Source organism: Mustela nigripes, chromosome 4 (genome assembly GCF_022355385.1).
Source record: "Mustela nigripes isolate SB6536 chromosome 4, MUSNIG.SB6536, whole genome shotgun sequence".
Classification (NCBI taxonomy): Eukaryota; Metazoa; Chordata; class Mammalia; order Carnivora; family Mustelidae; genus Mustela; species Mustela nigripes.
The window spans coordinates 11,179,817-11,203,077 of record NC_081560.1 but is presented as its reverse complement, the minus strand read 5'-3'; the positions used below and the strand labels follow the sequence as shown (position 1 = coordinate 11,203,077).

Sequence of the window (23,261 nt, the reverse complement as noted above, 5' to 3'; positions counted from 1 at the left end):
TATCTTGGAGGATAATCCAAAATTCATCCTCTGAAATCAGACCTATCAGCCACCTATAATCTGTATTACTGGAGCTTTCAGATTAACCCGAGCCTATAAAATCCCATACGGCTTTCATGTGCTTATTCCAAATAGATGGTACAAAGTAGTTCAAGGGGTCTCCAGTTGTTACATGTCAGAATCATTTGCAAAGGTTAAGTAAGCTACAAATACCCAGAACTCCGTGTCCACACTGACCTACATGGTGTCTGGTCATCTGCAGGTTCAACAAATTCCCCAACGAGCATTTCTGTGGGGCGTTTCAGCAAATAGTAGCTCTGAGAAGCCTTTTCTGTGCTGCATGGACGCTATTTGACCAAGCTCTCTTCTTTCTTTCCTTCCTTCCGCCTTCCCTCCCCAGTGGCCTACCTACATGCTACCCGCATTGATGAGCACCCCACCAGGACTGAGAGCAGGCAGAGAAAACAAGACACAAGGTTGCTTTATACTCAAGACTTTCTCAGTCTATAATGTCTTCATCTGTACCTTTGACTTCTCAGCTGGTCATATTCTGACATGAAGAAGTATGCATTTTTGCCTCATCTCAGAGCTTCTGGGATGCAGCCTTCTTAGAGCCTTTGGCATGGCCTCTTGACATCAGCCCTAGATCAAGGGAATCTTTCTACAGTTCAGAATAGTAAGAAATGTGTTTCTCATTAGTTTACAATGCACTTGGTACAGATTTTCAATTACAAATATTTAAATCCTGGCAATTTGTTCTAATTTAGCTGCTACCATCTTTCACTACATGAGTTTGAGATCCTTTTGTAAGATTGGCTTACTTATTTTAGAAGTTATATATAAAACCTGTTTCTACATTTTCATGGTGTATCTCTTATTTTTATTTCTTTTACAGGTATTTTAAAGGTTCAACCAATGCTCATTTTTCCATTCTATTTCTTAATTCTTCCACATTTCTTTGCCACAGAATGTATGTGTTACTTTTGCTAAAATTGTTCTGGTTTCTTTTGGAATATTACCTGACAAAGTTGACCTTCGAGATCTTTTCTGTTGTACTGGCTAACTTTCTCAATGTGTCCTTCCAGTATGGCTAGGATAGATTTGATCTTTTGAACCTCTGTTTAATGTGGTTTGATGTTAAAGGAAATGACTCAGGCAGGACAGTCTTCACTCCAGGTTCCTTTGTGAGGTTTGCCATATAAATGGGTTTATAAATAACTGTATCATTAAATTAGTCACATAGGAAGTCACTGAGACTCTAAGATGTCTGACACTTAGAGCTGAGCTCTTTTTCAGAGACAATCTGACCAGGAAAAGATAACCCTCCAGCTTCAAGAGTTTCAGGCTGTTATGCTGAGGTGAACTTTTTGGGCTAGGACGGTATAGTATAGGCTATACTATACCTTCTGAAGCAGTGACAGGAATCTTCAGGGGCTCCGCTTCTTGTTCTAGATTGCCTAAAGGCAAATATAGTCACTCCAAGGGGAAACGATCATCAAGAGGAACTCTTACAATGTTGTCTTTGGTGGTTTTTAGCCTGGGTGAGCACTCCACATTTTTTGATTCTGAAGAAAGAGTACAGACAAGATGGCTTCTGGACAAATTAGCTACCCCAGGGTTTCTGTGACTCTTGAGGCAAGAGGAAGGGTTGGAAGTGGGGAGGAAGTAGAATAGGGATGTGTGTGTGTGTGTGTGTGTGTGTGTGTGTGTGTGTGTTGGGCAGAGTTGAGAGGGTGTCCTGATGCCTGTTTTTACCCCAGTTCTGGATGTCCATCGTGGCCACCACTATGCCCATACCCTGCGGAGGCTTCATGCCTGTGTTCGTGCTAGGTAAGTTCTGATGGGAAGCCTGGGATCTTGCTAACAGCTGCAATCTCGGGTACTGGGCAATTAAGGAAAGGCCTGGAAGGCCAGGGGTTGTATTTGGTCTTAATGCCCAAGAAGGGCTTGGCTCTGAAATATAGAGGATAAGGAACTTGGATCTTTCAACACCTTCCTTCCTTTTGTCTTTCCTCTAGGAGCTGCATTCGGAAGGCTGGTAGGAGAGATCATGGCTATGCTATTCCCTGATGGTATCTTATTTGATGATATCATCTACAAGATCCTACCTGGGGGCTACGCAGTAATTGGTGAGACACATTCCACCCTCTGGTAACCCCTAATAGCCACATGCAAACTCTCCCATGACATCTTTATTCCAGACAAACTACATAATGTGGTTTTAATTTTATGCTATTTGATTCAACTTTCATTCAAATAATCAACCCTTGGCTTTGACTCTCATTAGCTCTTACTGAACGTTTTTGAAGCTCAGTTTCTTTATGTAGAAAAGGGATTATGGGAATTAAATGAGATAATAAGAATGAAAGCAACTAGGATTGTGTCTGAATGTTTGGTAAGGGTTTTTTCCTTCCTTCCAAAGAATTACAGAAACCGCAGTGCAGGTGACTGGCTTGGATACTCCCAAACTGCAGATGGGCTAATACTGACAGGACTTTAAAGTACCTGACTAAGAGCAAAGAAACATGGTCTCTACTCATCCCTGTCACTTGTCACCTGGATGACAGTGGAACAAGTTACCTACCTTTCTGCACCAGAGTTTCTTTATTATAAAATGACTTCTGAGATATCTTACAACCCTCACATTCTGAGAATCTGTGATAATCTTTTTCTCATTAAATCCAAAATCCCATCCAACCAAAACCCTGTCTAACAAACACAGTGGCCTGTATAATCCTCAAAATTATTATGCCTCCCCGCTCCTGCTCTTCCCCATCAAAACCCCATAACACCTACAGCCATGCCTCCCTTAAATATAGAAGCATTAGGCAGCTTTCCAGTGCATATGGTGTCCTTACCCCTCATCACAGACCTTTATGAAAAGCCTCTTTCATCCATAAGAATCCTCAGCTCTCATTCCCCATCCTCATGACTCTCCAGTGTCACCCATCTCCCCTGGTGGACATTTCCCGGAATACGTATCTCTTGTGACAGTTGATGTTCTGAAGTATGTCATGTGTACCATCTTGCAGAATTAGTCCTCCCAGTATTTCCCTTTTGTGACTTTTCTTATTTTTTTTTTTAAAGTAAGCTCTACACCCAACTAGGGACCTGAACTCACGGCCCTGAGATCGAGAGTCACGTGCTCTCTCAATTGCGCTCCTGTCGTTTGTGTCTTTTTCCTGTTCTCTTCTCTCGTGTATCTTCTAGTGACTATTTCTGTTGATGGGAAAACAATGAAAAGTAAGATTCTGTTTTCAAAGAGTTCATAGAATCATAACATTTTAAATCTGCAAGGGCTTTACAACTTATTCAATGACCTTTTTTTCCCTTAGAGATGATAGTATGGGATTCCAGAAGGATCAAGTTCTACACACACAGTTGAGAAACTATAGAATCAGAATCTGACACAGGTGTTATTACTCCAAGTCCACACCATGAGTCCTGGGTTTTGACTCCCTTCCCTCATATATTGTTGACATTAAAACCCGAGGTCCAGTAGAAAATGCTGTCACTGGGTTTTAGAATGCTCAATTAAGAATGATCCAAACTTTTGGGGGTGCCTGCCTAGTTCAGTCAGTAGAATATGTGATTCTTGATCTGAGGGTTGTGAGTTTGAGCCTCATGTTGGATATAGAGAATATTAAAAAAAAAAAATGATCCAAACTTTCAAAGGCAAGGAATAGATAAGACATCACTATTTTCATCTTACAAAGGAAAATTTGGGCACACACAATGATTTTGTAAATTGCCCAAGGACACAGAATGAGATCAAAATGATTTGCTGACAGTTTTCTAGCTCCTACTCTTGACAGATGGTTGTGTCAGGAGTGTTGGCACTGACCAGGATCACATCCCGCATGTGGCAGCCCTAACCCACTGGTACATTCCTGTGTCATTCTAGGGGCAGCCGCGCTGACCGGTGCAGTATCCCACACAGTCTCCACCGCTGTGATTTGCTTCGAATTAACGGGTCAGATTGCCCACATCTTACCCATGATGGTGGCTGTCATCTTGGCCAACATGGTGGCTCAGAGCCTTCAGCCCTCTCTCTATGACAGCATCATCCAGGTCAAGAAGCTACCCTACTTGCCTGACCTTGGTTGGAACCAGCTCAGGTCAGGGCACCAGCTGGAATTAGTTCAGGCTTGATGGGGTGGAGGTGGGAGCTACTGAGATTAGGATCAACATTTGGGAATACTGCTTTTTACTTATTTTTATGTTCCCATGTACTTAATGAGTATTATGAGTGACATGATGCATGGTAAACCTCATGGGAAGAATGGAAGGGACAGCAAAGGAACAAGTTTATGGTGGGGCTAACGCCCCATGCCTTCTCCCCCCGTAGTAAATTCACCATCTTTGTTGAGGACATCATGGTACGTGATGTGAAGTTTGTTTCAGCCACTTGCACTTATGGGGAATTGCAAACCCTGCTCCAGACCACCACAGTCAAGACTTTACCACTGGTTGATTCAAAAGGTGAGTGGGAAGAAAGGAAGCAGACTCCTGAGCCAGTGACCTGAACCAGGGCTCCACAGAGCTGGAGGAGGCACTGTAGTGCGGGCTTATCTTTAGGGATCACCCAGTCTGCCACAGGATACCCAGCTTGTGTTCCTAGTCAACACGATCATCTTCAAGGAGGAAAAATACTGCCAGAACACAAGCAAAAGAAGGAAGTTAAAAATACAGTCAGAGAGGGGCACCAGGAGGCTCAGTGAGTCGAGCACCGGGCTCTTGATTTCGGCTGGGGTTGCACTTTCTGGATCATAATCTCTGGGTCGTGAAATCAAGCCTGAACTGGGCTCCATGCTCAGCGGTGTGTCTGCTTGGGATTCTTTCTCTCCCTCTTCCCCTCCCCCCATTCTCGCTCTCTCTAAAATAAATGAATCTTTAAAAAAAAAAAAAAAATTCAATTAGAGAACTAAAGAGCCGATGCTCTTTAGTCACTGTAGCTATGTCCTCTAAAGTCACTAAACACTGAACTAGGGTTACTATACTGAAACACTGCCCTGGAAAAAATACAGGGTTAGTTTCCTCCTGTCTCATTTTCTTCAACCGATGAATGCATAAACTTATTTTATGTGTGTCTTTCTTTATATACTGTCGATTCATTAACTAGCATTCATGGCCAACAGGGCTACACCTCATGCCTGAACGAAGCTTACCTAACAGGTATATTTTCTCCATAAGGCACATCACAGCCTTCTTGTTTGGGGGGTAGGGGGTAGGGGTGGGAAGGATGTCAAACAGCAGAATCACTAACACAAAACCAACAGAAGTGTGAAAATGTGACATCAAATGGACAATGAAAAGAATGCTTGCTTATGAGGGCTGAGAGAAGAAGCAGAATGTTACTTTTCTAACCTCAGCTGGGAACATGTGTTGGGGGAGGCTCCAGTGGTTTGCTGCGCTGTGCAAGTCTGTGAATGATGGTGGAGGCATCTTGAGCCCTGATTGGGGTTTACAAATACCTGGACTTCAGCCAGGAGGCAAATTGGCAAACAGGGCATTCATGAAGAGTGAGGCCCCGCTGTAAAACCCTAGCCCCTTATGTGGTTCTCTTTGCTACTCAGTTGAATGGGAGCTGTTCTTCAGTGCCCAACTTGAGGGGCAAATGAAACGGTTCCATATGAAAGAGTGAGTGGTTTTACTCCTTTCTAATTTTTTAAGAGAATTTATTTATTATTCTTAAAGAGAGAGAGAGAGCGAGTGTGAGAGGAAGGGACAGAGGGAAAGGGAGAGAGAGAAATCCAAGCAGATTCTGTGCTGAGCCCGGAGCCCAGCACGGGTCTTGAGCTCATGACACTGAGATCACAAACCAGACTGAAACCAAGAGTTGGACCCTTAGCCAACTGTACCCCGAGGCACCCCTTTTTAAAATTATTCATTTGTTTGTTTATTTATGGAAGTTTGTTTGTTTCTGGAAGTTTGTTTGTTTCTGGAAGTTTGTTTGTTTCTGGAATGGCCTTACAGCAGCTCTTTCCCTTCCTTCACCATCCTTTTCGTCCACCTTTGGCGTTTAATTCTGCTCTGTATTGTGATTTTTTAAGGGTTTTTTTCATTTATTTGACAGAGCACAAGCAGGGGGAACAGTAGGCACAGGGAGAGGGAGAAGCAGGCTCCCCACTGAGCAGGGAGCCCTTTGTGGGGCTTGATCCCAGGAACCCGGGATCATGACCTGAGCCAAAGGCAGATGCTTAACCGACTGAACCACCCCGGCACCTCTATATTATTTCTTATTGGAGTTTATATCTATGTCTCACTAGGCTGAGAATTCTTTGAGGGCAGAGACTATAACTTCTATCTCCTTCAGACTGCCTCCTTCTAGGTATTTACTAGATATTAAGTAAACACTGCCTAATGTTTGAATTCATGTAATTAAGAAGGATCATGTAGGGCCATTTGGAGCCATTAAGTTTGTTAGTTCCTGATTTCAGATAATCAGAATGTCCATGTTGTTTAAGTTAGATTCATTTTAATATTTTTCCAAAATCCCAAATACTTTGTAAGTGGTCTCTAAAGCAGTGGCTTTTCACTGGAGCAGGGGTACAGCCAAGGAGGTACAGGGTTTTCATAATAGTGACTAAGACCTAATGGTAAGATTTATCTTAATAACACTGTTGTAATTTTATGGGCTTAAAACAATGAAAATACTCTTCCATATATGAAAGATCTTCCCAGGAAAAGGAGACATTTTGTTTATATATCCTAGACGGACCCACAGTCTTTAAGTGATTAAACCTCAGATAGCCTTCTAGACTTCTTTCTAAGTATATTTACATCTCAGTCTATATAAATGGCTTTTGAAGTCTTTCTTTCTTTCTTTCTCTCGAGATAGGATTGATTAGCCATTTTAGTACCAAGTTCACCTATTTACAAACAGCCTGTATAAGGAAGGGCTTGCATCAAAATAAGTATAAATTAACACCAATTAGCATACTACCAATTGGGTCTCTAAGTGCTAAATGAGTGAAATAAAAAGGATTGAATGAGGTCAGTCCTGGAAGATGTATGAAATGAATCTTCAGGAAGAGAGGGGAAGAGCTGGAAAAAGAAGCAGGGGTGCTTGGCTTCTGTCCCCAGCTCAGTCCTGCAGAGCATGTTGGAGGGGGCAGGGAACCATGCAGGCCCTCAGGCTGCGCTTGGCTCTCCCCCAGATTCAATGATCCTGCTGGGCTCCGTGGAGCGGTCAGAGCTGCAGGCCCTCCTACAGCGTCACCTGTGCCCCGAGCGGAGGCTGCGGGCGGCCCAGGACATGGCCAGGAAGCTGTCCGAGCTGCCCTTCGACGGGAAGGCTCTGCTGGCTGGCAAGGGGCACCAAGGCATCTCCCCTGAGGGCCGGAGGGAGTCCTTTGCCTTTGTGGATGAGGATGAAGATGAGGACCTCTCTGGGAAGCCTGAGGTGACCAGGCAGGGATGGGCTGCGGGAGGGGGATGGATCGGGGCAAAGGGAAACTGGGAGGAGGGAGATGGGATGCTGCTCACCGAGGAAGTCAAAGCGCCCAGTGCACCCGGGGCAGGGACTGAAGGAGATCAGGTTGCGGGGGATGGCACCAGTGAGAACTGAAAGGGATATAGGAATTCTGAACGGGTGTGAGGGTGAATGGACGTAGATAGAATTCCTGGGACACCAGCCTCTTCCCCAGGACTGAGAATTTTTACTGTTCCTTATAGCTGCCTCCTCTCCCTCCTCCTCACCCCTTTCCTACTGCCCCGTTGTCCTCCGAAGAGTCCAATGGGCCCCTGCCCAGCCACAAACAGCAGCCAGAAGCCCCGGAACCTGCAGGTGAAGATTCTCCCAGCATGCACCCGCATTCGTGCCTCCTGGGCTCTCGCTGGGCTCTCCTCCACCCAAGGGCTGTGGGAAGGGAGTTGTGATCATTGAATCTCCGTATGACTGTCCCGAGTGGTGGGAGCAAGGGCTGATTCAGGAGGGTAGGATAGAGAGTATCTGTAGAGGGAGGCATCTGGGAAGAGCACACTGTGTGTGACAAAGTGTCAGGGGCCCCTCGCTGCCTCCCATCGCCCGTGGCCCCGGCCCTTTCCTCCCAGGACAGACAGGACTTTGTCTCCATTTCCACCTGCTCGCCACTCCTCTCAGGTCAAAGACCCTCTGTCTTTCGGTCCCTGCTGCGCTGCTTACTGGGCAGACCTCGCCCCACAAAGAAGAAAACAACCCAGGTAAGAGCAGATGTGCTGTAGAGGGTGGACAGGGAAAGGACCACGTCTCTGAAGACTGAGAGCGCCATGGTCCTTAAATCAAGGGGGAGGAGGTTCCAGCACAGGGACGCTTCATCACAGGGCAGGAAGGATGAGCAGGAAAGCAGGCATCTGTGGCCCTGGCCTGTGAGGGTTGCTAATGGTCAGGGGAACCACAGCTGTCATGGGGAGAAAAGGGAAAGAACTTGGACCTGTGGCTTTCTTCTCTAGGAGTCCACGGATTTAGTGGACAACATGTCGCCTGAAGAGGTAAGAGAAAACAGCCGTCTGGGATGGATCGTTCTGTCAGGTGAAGGCTTTGCTCACTTGCTTCATTGTGTTGTGACAGTAAGATGCTAGTCTAGGCCAGAAGGCATTCTGAGAGGTTGGGAATGAGACGTGATTATGGAGAAAGGGATGGGCCCATTGCTCAGAGGTGAGGGAAACGTGAAGGTCTCAGAGGGATCAGAGGAGAAAGACTGTGAGCTTCCACGCATAGATGGGACCAACAGTGCTAAGATGAGCCTTAGATCTTTTAGACATTAGGGACGTTCTGGACCTGGAAAAGGCCGTGCAGGAAGGACGAGCTTCACCTGAAGTAAGAGGGCCCCAGGCAGCCTGCAGTTACACGTACTAATGTGGAGGAGCAGCATGGAAACTAAGGCGGTCAGTGCCTGCTTGAGGTTACGATACCGGACTGGACAGGGCCTCCAGACAGTGGACAACTAGGAAATGCCAGGAAGCGAGACTGGAAAGAATGGAAAACGGAGAGCCAATATGGACAGTGGCGTCTCATTGGGACAAACACCTGTTTCCTGAAAAAGGTAATTATTGAGTACATGAGAGAGAAAACCCAGCCCTGAATGGGCTTGGTTGTGAGGAGGGGACAGACATGGAGCCATGATTTGGAGGCAGCAGGGCGGTCCTGATCACAGTCCTGATGGAAAGAGACCCCAGGGTTGCAGAGAAACAGCAGAGTCTATTAGCAACCTTTCTGTTTGGTAAAAGAATGCAGGCCCCCTGTGGAGGCTGAACAGCCACAGCTTTAAAAGTATGTAGATGACAAAGAACCTAGCAGGTGTTATTTTAAAATAAACTTCTCCTTGGTTGTGCAGACTGGATGTGGGGGGAGGGAGTCATAGGAGAGAAGGAAGCCTTCCCCTTCTCCCCTTGTCACCTCTCAAAACACGCACTTTTCTGATCAGTGCTTCATGGAAAGTTCGATGAGCACAGAGGAAAAAAATAGCTCTTGCTTCTGCCCCCAAGCAGGAATCAGATGGGTCATAACTATGGTTGAGGAGGGCCTTGCTAAGTGCTAACCCAATAATCATACTCTTCAAAGAAGCACACCAGAGGGAAAGCTGGCTAGCTGACCCAGTGAGGCTATTTAACAACCAACGAGGGGTATAAACAAAGCATACATTTTTAGCTTATGTCTTTCCCAAAGAAGATTTCGGGTATCGAAGCTCCCCTGTCGCTCTGGGATATTCTAGAGGGATAAGATCCCATAGGAGTAAAAATTCAGGATATTTTGAAACTAGTTTTCAGACAAGATCGAGGAGGCACCCTTGGCAATATCCTGGTGACGCCTGCAGGAAGAGCTCAGTTACATGTCACCAGAAGTGTTTCCTTCTGCTCCCTGGTTCGGAGCACACACAGAGCTCCGGTCTGGTAAAGGGGCTGAGCCTTTGCAAGTAGTGGGACAGATCAGACCCTGAGGCAGACAAACCCTGCCCCTTGGAGACAAGCTGGGGCTTCCTGGAACAGGATCGTCAGCCAAGGTCGGAAGCCTGGCTCCACCTCTGTGTCATCTTGGGCAGACTGCTTACGTACTCCATGCTTCCGTCTCCTCATCCGCAAGACAGAGACAATGAGAGCCTGTTGGAGAAGATTCAATGAGTGAAGACATGTACAGTAGCTGGAATAATGCATGGCCCAGAGGAAGTGCTTGGTGCATGGGCACTGGGAAGGGCATGAAATGGTCCAGGAGGACAGGACCCACCAAACCAGGGTCGGCAAAGGTCCTACAAATAAATCGTATCCACAGCACATCTGCCGAATGGTCACCCATCCATCCATCCGTGGGTCCCTGTGGTGTGAGGGCCAGCCAGACCTGGTGTGAACATTCAGCCAGGGAGAGTGAGGTTTAGAGGAGGTGGGATTGCAGTCCAGAACTGCCAGGAAGGGACAGATGGAGGGCACCCCACTATGGACTCCACACTGGGCTTGAGAACTATGAGGCGGCCTTCGGAGATTCTCTGATGCCTGAGACATGCGAATTTGGACATTAGGAAAATAAAATAGTACAGAGTTCAGAGGGTACCGACTGAAAAGAGATTTCAAGAAATTTTCAATTCAGTTATGAAAGTGAGAGCTCTCCTGGATTATTTGGAATCTTGGGGATTTCAGCATGTATCTCTAAAATCAAAAAGAGGTTAAGGCCTTCATGCCTTCATGCTTCTGTCACAGACAAAATACAATGGTTTTACTCAAGCCAACCAAGTGCCGCGTGATCCAGGACAGCTCTTCAAACCCAATGGGTAGCTGCTATGTTCTGTAAGAGACAAATGTGCTAGATTCTGCACAGCATTCCGGGGGCAACCCCACAGAACACGCTTAAGGGGTTACACCCTCACCCCTGTCCTGTAGGGAGAGAGAAGACAAACACCAGTAAGAGCCCGAGCGCAACCCAGGTCATCTCGGAAAAGGAGAGACCGGCAGAGTACGATAGGGATCCTCAGGGGGACAGCGTGCGGGCAGGTGGAGGAATAAGGGGAATCCAGAAGAGCAAATGCAGATCCGAGAAGACATGCCTGGTTTCACTGAGCACCGGGTATTGCAGGAGTGGTGGAAAATAAAACTGGGCAGAAGGGCTGGAAATGACCAAGTGTTGGAGGCACGGGGTGGGGAAGGCGGGAAGACAAGAAGACAGAGCCGCGCTCTAAGTGCCGAAGGGTGAAGGTGATGGGGACCTGGTGAGGGAGGAGAGGCCCCTGGGAGGAAGGGAGCAGGTCTAGTGATCCGGAGCATTTGTGAGAGTTCGTTGCAGAGTTCAGGGTCTGGGCTGGGGCTGGGAGGGCTGAGTGGGGTCAAGCTGCAGATCTGAGGCTGAAGGGGGCTCTAGGATACTGAGTGACTGCCCTACTCCGCCTCACAGATTGAAGCCTGGGAGCAGGAGCAGCTGAGCCAGCCTGTCTGTTTTGACTACTGCTGCATTGACCAGTCCCCCTTCCAGCTGGTGGAGCAGACGTCCCTGCACAAGGCAAGTGCTTGCCCCCTGATCGTTCAGGGCTGCCGAAGGCAGCGGAGGTCTGGGGTGAACATGCGCTGACGTGCTGCTCTTTCTCTGCAGACCCACACGCTCTTCTCCCTCCTTGGCCTCCACCTTGCTTACGTCACCAGCATGGGGAAGCTCAGGGGCGTGTTGGCATTGGAAGAGGTAAAAGGGACAGGTCCCATTTGAGCAGCAGGAGGAAGAGTGGGCCCAGGATAAGGGTGCGGGGGTACGGAGGGGAAGGTTTAACTTCTGGGAGGTCCCCCAGAATTCCCTCTCTATTGCTTAGGCAGAGATTGGAGGGGACGGAGGGAGCAAGTGGCAGGTGGAGAGGAATGCTCCAGGGTTTTCCATGGCCTGGGGGTTTGGGATGAGGATTCTAGGCATGAGTCACAGTTTCATGTGTTTGCTCTGGGGAGGGGCGTGGAAAGAGGGAAGAGATGGGGTGTGGCTGAAGGATGCCTGAAGGTCCCTAGGAAGGGGCCTTGCCAGCGGAGCTTGAGATTGAGATTCGCAGATCCACAGGTGCCTCCCCCCTGCCCCTTCTCGTGCCCCTCCGCATGAATGGGTCCTTCTCACACGCCTGTTTGTCTCACCCCGTCCCATCTTCTTTCTCTTCCCGATTTTATACCCCCTTTCCCTCTCCCCACCAGCTGCAGAAGGCCATTGAGGGGCACACCAAGTCTGGGGTGCAGCTCCGCCCTCCCCTCGCCAGCTTCCGGAACACGACTTCCATTCGGCAGAACCCTGGGGGCCCGCCCCCGCCCACAGAGGCCTGGAGCCTGCCTGCCGGTGGCACGGGGGCTTCTGGGGCGGGGGATGGGACTCCCGCCTCCCCAGAGACCCCCGTGCCCTCCCCCTCCCCAGAGCCCCCTCTGTCCACGGCTCCAGACAAGGCAGAGGGCGAGCTGGAGGAGCTGGAGCTGGTGGGGAGCCCGGGGCTGGAGGAGCTGGCCGACATCCTGCAGGGCCCCAGTCTGCGATCCACTGACACTGACGAGGAGGAGGAGGACGAGCTGATCCTGTGACCATCTCCAGGACCGCCTCTTAAAGACTGTCCAGAGCCCCAGGCCAGTGTGCGTGTGGAGGGGGTATGTCCTGAAGCTGGAGAGAGCACACCACCGTCCCGACCCCTCCTGGGAATTTTAAAAGGTGATAGTTTTAGTCTTAGAGGAGGGTTAAAATTTGGGCAGAGAGAGTAGCCTCAGTCAGTTCTTTAGGCCACGCCCGCCTGTTAGGCCATGTCCGGACAGGCGGGGGTTCCAAGCCCAGTGGAGAACCCGATATTCCATGGGACTTCCTGAGCCTTCCTGGAACATGCCTGGAAAGTCCCCTGCCTCTCTCAGCCTTCCTTCAGTCCCCCGCAGTCCCCAGTGTCGTGACCCAACACCGCCCTGGCTTTGCCCCTGTGACTGACAGGGTCTGCAGGGGGAGGCCCACAATGACTGTGGCCTCGGAGGACAGGGTCACCTCCCGGCCTCACAGAGTGCCAGCCCTGAATATACTCACCCACGGCCCTCCCTCACAGCCCCCCCCCCCCCACCCCATCCTCCGGCTTGCGGACCTCCGCTCCCTGAAATGTGTCTCCCACTCCATTCTGGCTCCCACTCCCTGTCACCGGGCAGGGGCCATCACTGAGGCAGGGAAAGGCCGGTCCCACTGGCCCCTCTTCGTCCCAGGGTGTAAACAGTGCGCTGTGGATGAAGGAGGAGCGGCCCCTAAGAGCAAAGGGCTCCGTGCAGGAAGCACGTGTCTTGTTGCGGAACATGCATGCCTCCTTCGGGCACAAACCCAGCCCATCTCACACCAACGACAGCTTCCTCACCCTCCAGTTTCCAGGACACCCTGGCAACTTCATCCCCTCTCCACGGTCCTCATGGACCTCTCCTGCCCCAGGGTCCGCCGTGCCCTCCAGTTGCTGCCGCTGGGGCTTCTCCTGCCAAGAACCAAGGCTCAGGGCAGCCGGGTCACTGTGTCACTCAGACACCGGCCTTTCTAGAGGTGGGGAGATGGGGGTTCAATGTCAAGATGGCAAACCTCTTTGACGTTTCCCATGCCAGGGAAGCCAGAGACTTATCCTCCCCAAACCAGCGATAGGGTGCCTGTCGTTAGCCTGTCTCTCCTCGGAAATGGGCCTGGGTGCTCTGAGCCCCTGGCAGCCCTGGCTTCCACACCCAAGGCTTTCTTCCCTCCCTCCCTCCTTTTGGTCCCTGTCTAATTCTACGAGTTGTACTCCTTTTCCCACATTCTCCTCCTTCCCCTCCCCTGTGCCCACTCTCCGTCATCCCCCAAAGAAGACACTCATAGTCAGAGGTGCCACCACATTCTGTTTAGTGCCATTGAACACAGCCTGTAGCCCTCTCCAACAGGATGTCCCTTCCACGCCCGCCCCCAGGCCAAGACAAGGTGCAGCCTGGGCAGGGGGGCTGGCAGTGGGCATTTGAGCCCGTGCCCATGTGTATATAATCTATGATATTTATATATATAGATATATTTATATATAATTCTCTCTGTAATATATGTCATAGAATCTCTCTTGGGCCTGGGGTAGGAATGTCACATTAAGAAAACATGCTAAGACTGGCCGTAAAAATGGTTATTTCCCAGACCTGGAAGACAGAGCTTGGGATGTAGAGGTGGGGACAAAGAAAAGGTCATACGCTCATTCGCCAAGAGCCGCCCCCCCACCCCCCACCCCCCACCCCCAGCACAAGGATAAGAAGGGAGGCATTGGGGGAGGTGGGGCAGTGGAGGGGGAGGAGTGGGAGATTTGGATTTTTCTTTAATAAAGTGATTCGAAAATGAAAGTGCACCCCCCCCACCAAAGGAAAATCATTTAGCAAGAGCAGTTTCATTCACAAGAATATAAAAACAGCCCTGTTCCAGGACTGTTGGAAAACGTGCTGCACAGCCTTTAACCCCAAAGGAAAAGCAACCCTCCCCCACCCCACCCCACCCCTGACAGCCTCTTCCTGCACATGCCCCTCCCCTCCCCCTGAATAGGCTATAAGCAAACCCCATGCACCCTACCCCCAGCACCAGAGAGGCAGTTCCTCCCTCCAGAAGAGTCCTAAGAGGGTCCCAGGCCAGCTCCTTGGCTCTTCAGAATGGAAAATGCAGGCCCCCACCTGACCTCTGGTCTGCGAGCCCCCTCCATGAGTAAAGTCTGCTAGATTCCCTCAAGGCTTCAGCCACTGTTGCAGGGACCATTTGGCTTCCTTTGGGAAGGGAGGGAGGGAGGAAAGAACACGGCTTTAGTCCACCTTTCCCGACGCCACAGGCCCTGAGCAAGGACAAACTGTACTGAATGAGCCCACTGGATTGGATGTCCGCCGCGGTCTCAGGGCAGAACCTAGGCAAGAGGCTGTGAGACTGAGCGGGAAGGGACGGGGCACTGAGACAGCAGGTGACGTGAGGCGAGGAAACAGGGACCAGTGGGAAGAGGGAACCGTGAGCATGCCAAGCCCGGAGGTCCTACGGCAGGAGGGCAGGACGCTCCAGTGAGGGGCAACCAGCGAGGGCATGCAGGACCACCTCCCCGAGCCGCTCTCTGCGCCCTCCTGCGCCCTCCTGTGTCAGGTCCCATCACCAAACACAAGCGAGGCCTTCTGTTGAGACAGCTGTGGATAAGGTGACCCCCTCCCCACGCTCACCAGGCCCACTCCCGGGTCCTCCAAGGACCAGCCCCAGGAAAGCCACCGTCCCTCTCCTCTGGAGGACATGGGATCCTGGCCTCAGCTGCATTGCAAGAGCACATGTGAATGACTGTGTGAACTCAGTGCGGGGTGGGGTCCAGTCACCGAAGGACAGAAACACCCCGACTCTCAACCTCCTCATTCCAAAGCAATAGAAGTCTGGGGCATGGCGGGGGGGGAGGGCAGTTCTGTCCAGGGTCTGGGAGAGAGTGACAGTGCCCCCTTCCTGGCAGAGGGTAAAGAGGTGGGACCCCTGACGAAGTCTGGGTAGGACACAAGGCCTTGGAGCTGGAGCCTTAGCCCCGCACGAGGCAGGAGGGAAGGCAACAATGAAGCTCTCAGCTTCTCTCTTCTACCCGGAGTCTCCCTGTGCCCCTGCAGTGGGAAGGGGCAATGTGCCAGCATCTCCACAGCTGTGGCGTCCTTCTCTCTCCCCCTGGGCCTCTGCTGGCAGGATCTCTCACAGAAGGGCTACGCAGAAGTCCCCACCACAATGGAAACAGGGAGTGCGAGGACCAGCCCTTTCGGGGCGTGCGCCTCACTGTAACCCGCCCTGGAAGGAAGAACACTCTGATTCTCCTCTCTTCCTCCACAGGGGGCCTGGGGGGGGGGAGGACATCTGTGAGGCCCTCCTTAGAGTCCTGGGAGGAGCTGAAGAAGGGGCAAAGGACCCGAGGGCCCACACTGCTCCTCAGCAAACAGCCCGCCCTGGCCGGGACCTGACAGCACCGGACTCCTCCCTCCAACCCACTCAACCCTGAGTCCCCAAAGAAGTTATAAAAATGTAGAAAAGGCAAAGAGAAAAGTGTAAACAGCTCCAGAGAATTAGAGGGTGGATGGAAGGAGACACAGCCCTCATGCTTCCCCATTTGGCCAGGACACCTGCATTCTGTGTCACCCCCTCAGGGCCAGGGCTCCCAGAGCAGGAGACAGAAGAAGGCAGAAAACGGAAGCAAGAGCTGGGGCAGCCAGCCCTGGCTGGGCCCTTTCCCAGATCCTTGGATCCTCCTTCCAGACAAGGGAATAATCAAGATCTCGGAACAGGCGGCCATGTTTGTTCTCGGTCTCATCAACGACTTTCTGGTCTCTGAGCAGGCCCTGTTACAGAGAATCACGTTTGTGTCCCTGTGCGTCTCAGCTGCCACTTCCCCCTCCCCCATGACTCCTGATCTCAGAAGCCAATTTCTCGCTGAGGGCAGACTCTCCACCCTCCAAGGGCCCACGACTTTGGGTCGTCGAGCCATACCAAGAGCCCCCGAGGTCTGTTCCTCATAGTGGGGATGAGCTGGGGCCACAGTCAGAGAAAACAGAGAGTCAGGAAAAGCAGGAGTGACACAGAGAAAGGAGGCATTCCCACAGCCACAGTCAAGGCTCCTGGAAGACGAATCAGAGGGTGAAGAACTGAGGTCCAGTCGACGACGACGAGCTGCTCTGTGCTCCGGCCTTTGGGTGCCACATGGGAGCCGCATCATTACAGACCCAGAAGCCTGCCGCCAAGCAAAGTTCAGGGCCATCTGGTGGTCTGGGCCTCAGTTCCCGGACCTGTGGTTTCTACAGCATAAGCCTGGGTAAAATCCCATCCTGGCTCTCCATTTTCCCAGCGAGGACTGGCAACTCCTGGGTAACCTCATGGTCTTCTGCCCGGGTTTCAGCTGTGCCGCTGGGGTAGGGAGGGTTTTGTTGCAGCCGTGCCCCTCAGGTGGGAGTGGAAGGCTGGGCGTGGAGTCGGGGGAAGCTAGTTGTTAGCCTCGCCCTCCTCCTCATCGAAGGACTGCACACCTGAGGATGTGACGTCAGACACCTTCCGACTGAGAGCAGTGGACATCTCGGGGTCTTCTCGTGGGGACAGTGACTCCAAGTCCCGGCATCCTGCATCCTCTTCCTCCTCGGGGGCCAATGGCCTCTTCTCCTCCTCGGCAGGGCCCCTTGCCAGGTCCACTCCCCCCACCCCCGGAGCCCAGTCCGTGTCTGACCCCAGCAAAGGTGGAGGCTCCTGAGCAGAGTATCCACAAGCAGGCTGGGAAGGTCCCATTTCATGTAAGCTAGGCTGGGAGTCATCAAATGCAGGGCCAAGATAGGATCCCGTGGCGGGAGAGGCGATGAGGGACTGGTCGCTGGCTTCCCAGGCATCCGATGACCCCAGACAGTACATGCCCTGGGACACATAGGAGTGAGGCCATCCATCCATGGGGCCTTGAGCCAGGGCATCTGTAAAGAGAATCAGGGAAGTCAGCAGGGTCACAGAACACTGACGGCGGCAGCAACAGCCCACAGAACTGAGTAGAGAGGGCGACAGCGTAGGGAGGAGAGAAAGAAAGCTGAGACGAACCGGGAGCCCACAGGAACGGAGGGAGCCCAGGGAAGTCGGGGGGGCCTCTCAGACCTCGGAGGGACCGTCCCTCACCTTGACTCTCCATCAGCTCCTGGTAGTTGTCACTGTAGTTGCAGCCCAGGGGCTCCTGGGTGGAGTTGACACTCATGTCCTCGCCATCCATGGAAGACCAGGCCATGAGTGTGGCCTCAGAGATGGCGAACTGTTCCATGACACCTGCAAGAAGAAACAGAGTTGGCACGAGGTACCTCTGGAACTCTTGGACACACGTGCGGGGTTTGGTGACATGGGGGCAGCACTGTCCTAGAAATACAATGCAAGCCGCCTGTGCAATTTGAAATTTTCTCACAGCCATATTAAAGAAAACATAAAAGAAGCAGGTGAAATGAATTTTTATAACATATGTTATTTAGCCCAACATATATCTTGGATTATCTTTCAACATGTCATCCATATAAAAATTAACAAGGTATTTCACATTATTTTATTCATACACGTTTTTGAAATCCAGCTGGTCTTTTACACTGACTGTACATCTCCATTCAGATGAGCCACATTTCAAGCTCAAGTTCAAGTGGCTACTATATGGGACAGCACATACTAACCCCCACACAAGGCAAAACCGTGTGGGACTTCCAGAGGTCAGGTTAAGAATTCTAAGCTGAGAGAGTTGGTGTGTGTGTGTGGGGGGGAGGGTCTTCTAGTGAAATATCTAAAGGGATTAAAATGAGGAATTTCCAGAAGTTTCTCTTTGGACGGTTTTAAGAATGTTAGCCAGTACTAGGTCATCAAAGACAGTGGAAACTAAATGAGGGGGCTCGATTCCAATAGAAAATCCCCAAGGAAGCACCATGGCCTTGTAGGTCCACAGTGGTATCAAGAGGAAAGTTCCAGCAACTGGGAGAAGGGAGGTTGGGTAGATCTGTGGGTCGCCATTGCAGTCAAAGCTGACGGTTGAAGCTTACATTTCCAATTGCCCTAGACTACCCCCTACGAATACACGTTTGTCTCCCCCCTCCCTGCGGATAGTTCTTCTACCTTCATGCCACCGGCACAGAGAGACCTCCCTTCTCTTCCAGATCTATCATTCTTCCCAGCTGTCTTCCTGTAATCACGCCATATGCCTGTCTTGCAGGGATTCCACGTCCTGGACGGAAGCCTTTTCTGCCTCCCGCCCTCACCTCACCAAGCTCCCTTGATCTTCTAGTGGCTGTCATAAGCAATGAGTGAAGTGAGTGAACCCACTACTGCAATGTGCTGAGGGGGCAGAGTCTAGAAGGGACTTCCCACTGCCTTTTCTTCTTTTTCCTCAAGAGACATGAGTGGAAGGAAAGTCTTTCAGAGTTGAAGGCCCCTGCCTTTTTGTTCTATACTGATAGTGCTGCCATTTAGGAAAGAAGGAATTTGGAACAGGTGGACCCACAGTCCTATGTAATTCTCTTTAATTTCTGAGATAATAATAAAAATAAGTTTGAGGGCACTTACCCAAATCAGTCAAAGTACTTGAAATCGGAGCTGATGGGGAAATTATGACTATGCTCATCCTATGGATAGAGCCAATCCTACCATCAGGGATTGGGCTGGAAGGTCAGTCTCTAGTCATCCTGAAAACATGTCTCTTGAGGGTCCCCAGAATAAGTACCTGCTAGGAAACGTGCCTCCTTCTCGCCATCGCTGAGGTCCGAGTAGGCGTCGGTATCCCTGCGCACCGCCTCGTGGCTGTGTTGAGGCTGAATGGCTGGTGTCTTCCCCCAGCCCTGCCACTCAATCATGTGGGCCACCCGGCCTTGCCCCATGGCTGTGGGCTTCGTCACATGGTCCTTCATGCTGCGAGAAATCCCTGAGGGGCCAGACATTCTCCACATCCTCCAGAATAGCACACAATACCCATACAAGATCCACCCCGTGTCCCCACCCAAGTCCCACGGGACTCCATCCAATGGGGGAGCCCCATATGACGGGCAGCCCGGACAGGAGGCTTGATGGAAAGGGCAAATAGGTCAGGGGTAGGAGTCTTCTTTAGACCTCAAGGAGCAAGGAGACTGAGAGCAGGAATGCACAGGTATTCTCCTGTCTGGATGCATCCCCAGGTCAGGAGTCTCACCTGAGAAGGATGACTTGGCCAGGGCCCCAATGCCATAGGCGTTAGAGTTTCGCTTCAGCTTTGGAAGAATGGAAGTGGTGTCCTCCATGGAGAGCTGGGAGAGGGAACGTGGAGGAGGGGCAGAGAGGAGTTCAGAGCTTGCAGGAGAAAGGGTCTGAGTTAGGGCAGGTGACGGGGAAACATTATGCCCAGGAATCCCAAGGACGCTTATCCCACAAATGCCCTTGAAAATATGGGGAATCCTTAGGAAATGTGAGGCTCCTGGTGCCTGCTGTGGCAGACCAAGGGAGAGTATAAGGGAGAGGAGCGAGGGTGCCCGGGGAGGGCCGGCCGAGGCTGCACTCACATTGATGCCGTCCCAGGAGAAATCGGTCCGGCTTTGCTGTGAGGAGAGAGCAAATGGAGTGCGGCTCTCAGGCACTCCCAGGAATGCAAGTAGCCCGCCCCCTACCCCCATCCCAGGGACTTCTAGGAGTGTGTGAAGTAGAGAGGTTTTTCCTCAGCTTAATTTAGGGGATTAGGAGTTCAATGTGGAACATTTGGCCTGTGTTTTGAGGAAAGCAGGAGAAATGTTCCTTAAAAGTGTCAGTCTGAAGAAGTATTTGGGCTGTTCTCTTGGAATTTAGGGAGATAATTCAAGGATCAGGCAGCGGGGAGGCTTTGTTCATGAGGGTTTCTGGGGTCTTTTAAAATCCTTCAGCTGCAGCGCCTGGGTGGCTCAGTCAGTTAAGCATCTGCCTTCGCCTCGGGTCCTGATCCCAGGGTCCTGGGATGGAGTCCCACTTTGGGCTCCCTGCTCAGTAAAGAGCCTGCTTCCTCCCTCTGCCTCTGTGCCTCCCTGGCTCACTCTCTCTCTCACACAAATAAATAAAATGTAAACAAACAAACAAACAAACAAACAAAAACTCTTTTGGCTAGGGGGCAGCCGGGCATGGGGTCTCACCTCAGTGGATGGCCGGTGGAGACTGCTCCCGTGCAGCGAGCTGGTGCTGTCCATGTGGATCTGGTCGACATCCTTCAGGCCCTTCCAGTCCACTGCAATCACCTCATTCCCTGAAGAAGCCACAGGCTCATTAGTTGCTCCACCATCAACACCCCCTGCAGAGTGTTGCCCAGGGGCAGCCCCACCAGAACCTTCCTTTCCCTCCAGTTCCCACTCCTTCTGAAAGTACATTCCTTTCCGGTCCCTACTCTTCCCCAATTTTTGGTAGGACAAACCCTAATGCTGAGCCAGAATATTCCCTTTGAGCTCACCCAAGAATAGCATATTCAGAGAAAGTGTTGTATGGCCTTATTTGTGGTTGTTTAAATGGAGGAATCGGTGGTTGGGTTTTACCAGGAAAATCATTCTTTATTCTGTCCTGAGGAATCTTTGAGGGTTTCTATATGGGAGTATATGGGAGCGGTGCCTTTCATCCATTCTGTTTCCACAAATAAGGGCACAGCTTCTTTAGGGGTAAGCTTCCCTATATGTGGCCTTTGTGACTTGTATCTTGGAGTTGGTGAGTCTGTCTGGCGGGAAGGAGGCTTGGCAAGGATAGAGGCAGGATTTGGGTGTGTTCACTCAGAAATGATGAGAGGGGAGAAAGCAAAGATTGAGATGCCATCATCTGCCCTGACTGGTGGGAGACAAGCCATGGATGGAGGAGGAGCAAAATGGGGGAGAAGCGAAGGGGACTTTAAAAAAGAGGACCTAAAAGAATAGGCATTCAAGTCAAGGAGAAGACAAAAAATAATGAGGGGGCTGGTGCACAGGATTTGAGGGCGGACTGGAGAGCTGGAGGACAGAGGAGGCTGGGAATTGTTCAGGGGAGGCCAGAGCTTGTGGCCAAGGCAGATGCTGGCAAGAGGACAGGGTGGTGCCTCTCCTGAGAAGTTGGGGAAGAACCCCTTGGGCAGTTGGAAAGGGACTCAACCATCAGATGGTTTGCTTAAGCATGGGGAGGCCTTCAGCAGGAATCCACACAGCTAGTGCAAAGCGGATGGTGGTTAATGGGTGGGAAGGAGGTAGCCCCCTCCTAAGTGAGCCCCTCTCCCTTGGAGCTACAGGGGAGTGATGAGATGGGTCAGACCAGGCGCTGTGGTTGTCAGGGAAGAGGAAATAATTGACCCCTGGGGTAGGGAGCAGGAAGGGGGCAGAGATGAGGAGGGCAGAGAAGGAGGGGGGGGGTGGCCTTTGTAGAGGAGGGAGAGCTGAGTCAGAGCTGGGGGGGGGGCAGGGAGGGAAAGAGAACCCCAGGAAGAGGTGAAAGCAGAGGAGGGGAGTATCCATGGAAATAAATGGGGTCTCAGAGAAATCGGGCTTCCCGAGAGTGAGTTTGTTTGTAATAATAATACGATTTATTCTCTCAGCCTGAGGTCACTGGGTCGTGTAGGCGGGGGAAATTGGGAGTTGGAATGGGAAAAATTGGGGGGTTTGGGAGAGGGTTGGACTAATTCATGGAGCTGTGAGCGTGGAGTGGGTGCGCGGGGCGGGGGATAAGGGGGTGGAAGCAAGGCAAAGGCTGAGGGGAGAGACGACTTAGGAGGCGCCTGTGCCCGCCCCCAGTCCAAGGTAAATAAAGAGGCGGCCCCGCCCCGCCAGCCCCCGCCGACAGGTGCTGGTCCCCGTTCCTCCGGCCGGCGGGCCCCACCCTCCTGGGAGCGGGCTCCCCACCCCAGTCCGCGGCTCTAAATCCCCCAGCCTCCTTCCCGCGCCCCTGGCCCTTTCCTCCAGCCCAGCCCGGCCCCATTTTCTCCGGGCGTGGACCCAGTTCTCCTCCCCGAGGTACCGGGCGCATCCCGCCCCCGCCCCGGAGGGAAGATGCACGTGAACAAAGCGAATCGGGGGAGGCCGAAACGGCAGAAAAAGGCAACAAGACAGAGGGAAAGAGGTGGGAGCAAAACACCCAAGGCAGACGGAGGCGGGGGGGGGGGGGGGGCCGAGGGGGGGGCCGGGGGGGGGGGGGGGGGGGGCAGGGAGGGAAAGAGAACCCCAGGAAGAGGTGAAAGCAGAGGAGGGGAGTATCCATGGAAATAAATGGGGTCTCAGAGAAATCGGGCTTCCCGAGAGTGAGTTTGTTTGTAATAATAATACGATTTATTCTCTCAGCCTGAGGTCACTGGGTCGTGTAGGCGGGGGAAATTGGGAGTTGGAATGGGAAAAATTGGGGGGTTTGGGAGAGGGTTGGACTAATTCATGGAGCTGTGAGCGTGGAGTGGGTGCGCGGGGCGGGGGATAAGGGGGTGGAAGCAAGGCAAAGGCTGAGGGGAGAGACGACTTAGGAGGCGCCTGTGCCCGCCCCCAGTCCAAGGTAAATAAAGAGGCGGCCCCGCCCCGCCAGCCCCCGCCGACAGGTGCTGGTCCCCGTTCCTCCGGCCGGCGGGCCCCACCCTCCTGGGAGCGGGCTCCCCACCCCAGTCCGCGGCTCTAAATCCCCCAGCCTCCTTCCCGCGCCCCTGGCCCTTTCCTCCAGCCCAGCCCGGCCCCATTTTCTCCGGGCGTGGACCCAGTTCTCCTCCCCGAGGTACCGGGCGCATCCCGCCCCCGCCCCGGAGGGAAGATGCACGTGAACAAAGCGAATCGGGGGAGGCCGAAACGGCAGAAAAAGGCAACAAGACAGAGGGAAAGAGGTGGGAGCAAAACACCCAAGGCAGACGGAGGCGGGGGGGGGG

General features: G+C 51.9%; 2 protein-coding genes and 1 long non-coding RNA gene across 6 annotated transcripts in view; 2 read left to right on the top strand and 1 right to left on the bottom strand.

The window, feature by feature from the left end:
* Positions 1–15,954, top strand: part of CLCN1 (chloride voltage-gated channel 1) — a 29,608-nt gene extending 13,654 nt beyond the window's left edge. For both annotated transcript variants that reach the window (XM_059396229.1, XM_059396228.1), the window contains 11 exons: positions 1,761–1,830; positions 2,019–2,129; positions 3,905–4,118; positions 4,349–4,482; positions 7,161–7,405; positions 7,678–7,789; positions 8,105–8,184; positions 8,434–8,472; positions 11,360–11,464; positions 11,555–11,641; positions 12,130–15,954. In XM_059396229.1, the coding sequence (XP_059252212.1) occupies positions 1,761–1,830; positions 2,019–2,129; positions 3,905–4,118; positions 4,349–4,482; positions 7,161–7,405; positions 7,678–7,789; positions 8,105–8,184; positions 8,434–8,472; positions 11,360–11,464; positions 11,555–11,641; positions 12,130–12,504 (1,572 nt within the window). In that variant the 3' untranslated portion in view covers positions 12,505–15,954. The remainder of the gene's footprint in view (positions 1–1,760; positions 1,831–2,018; positions 2,130–3,904; positions 4,119–4,348; positions 4,483–7,160; positions 7,406–7,677; positions 7,790–8,104; positions 8,185–8,433; positions 8,473–11,359; positions 11,465–11,554; positions 11,642–12,129) is intronic.
* Positions 15,955–16,204: 250 nt separating this feature from the next.
* Positions 16,205–23,261, bottom strand: part of FAM131B (family with sequence similarity 131 member B) — an 8,030-nt gene continuing 973 nt past the window's right edge. For 2 of the 3 annotated variants that reach the window (XM_059396232.1, XM_059396230.1), the window contains exons 2-7: positions 20,551–20,660; positions 19,954–19,989; positions 19,608–19,701; positions 19,146–19,343; positions 17,576–17,719; positions 16,205–17,379 (exon numbers count right to left, since the gene is read on the bottom strand). In XM_059396232.1, coding sequence (XP_059252215.1) covers positions 16,907–17,379; positions 17,576–17,719; positions 19,146–19,343; positions 19,608–19,701; positions 19,954–19,989; positions 20,551–20,604 — 999 coding nt within the window. In that variant the 5' untranslated portion in view covers positions 20,605–20,660 and the 3' untranslated portion in view covers positions 16,205–16,906. The remainder of the gene's footprint in view (positions 17,380–17,575; positions 17,720–19,145; positions 19,344–19,607; positions 19,702–19,953; positions 19,990–20,550; positions 20,661–23,261) is intronic. The other variant, XM_059396231.1, reaches the window with a different exon arrangement.
* The window catches only part of LOC132015615 (uncharacterized), a 2,659-nt gene continuing 2,244 nt past the window's right edge, over positions 22,847–23,261 (top strand). The window contains exon 1 of the long non-coding RNA XR_009403727.1: positions 22,847–23,219. This is a non-coding gene — a long non-coding RNA (uncharacterized LOC132015615). The remainder of the gene's footprint in view (positions 23,220–23,261) is intronic.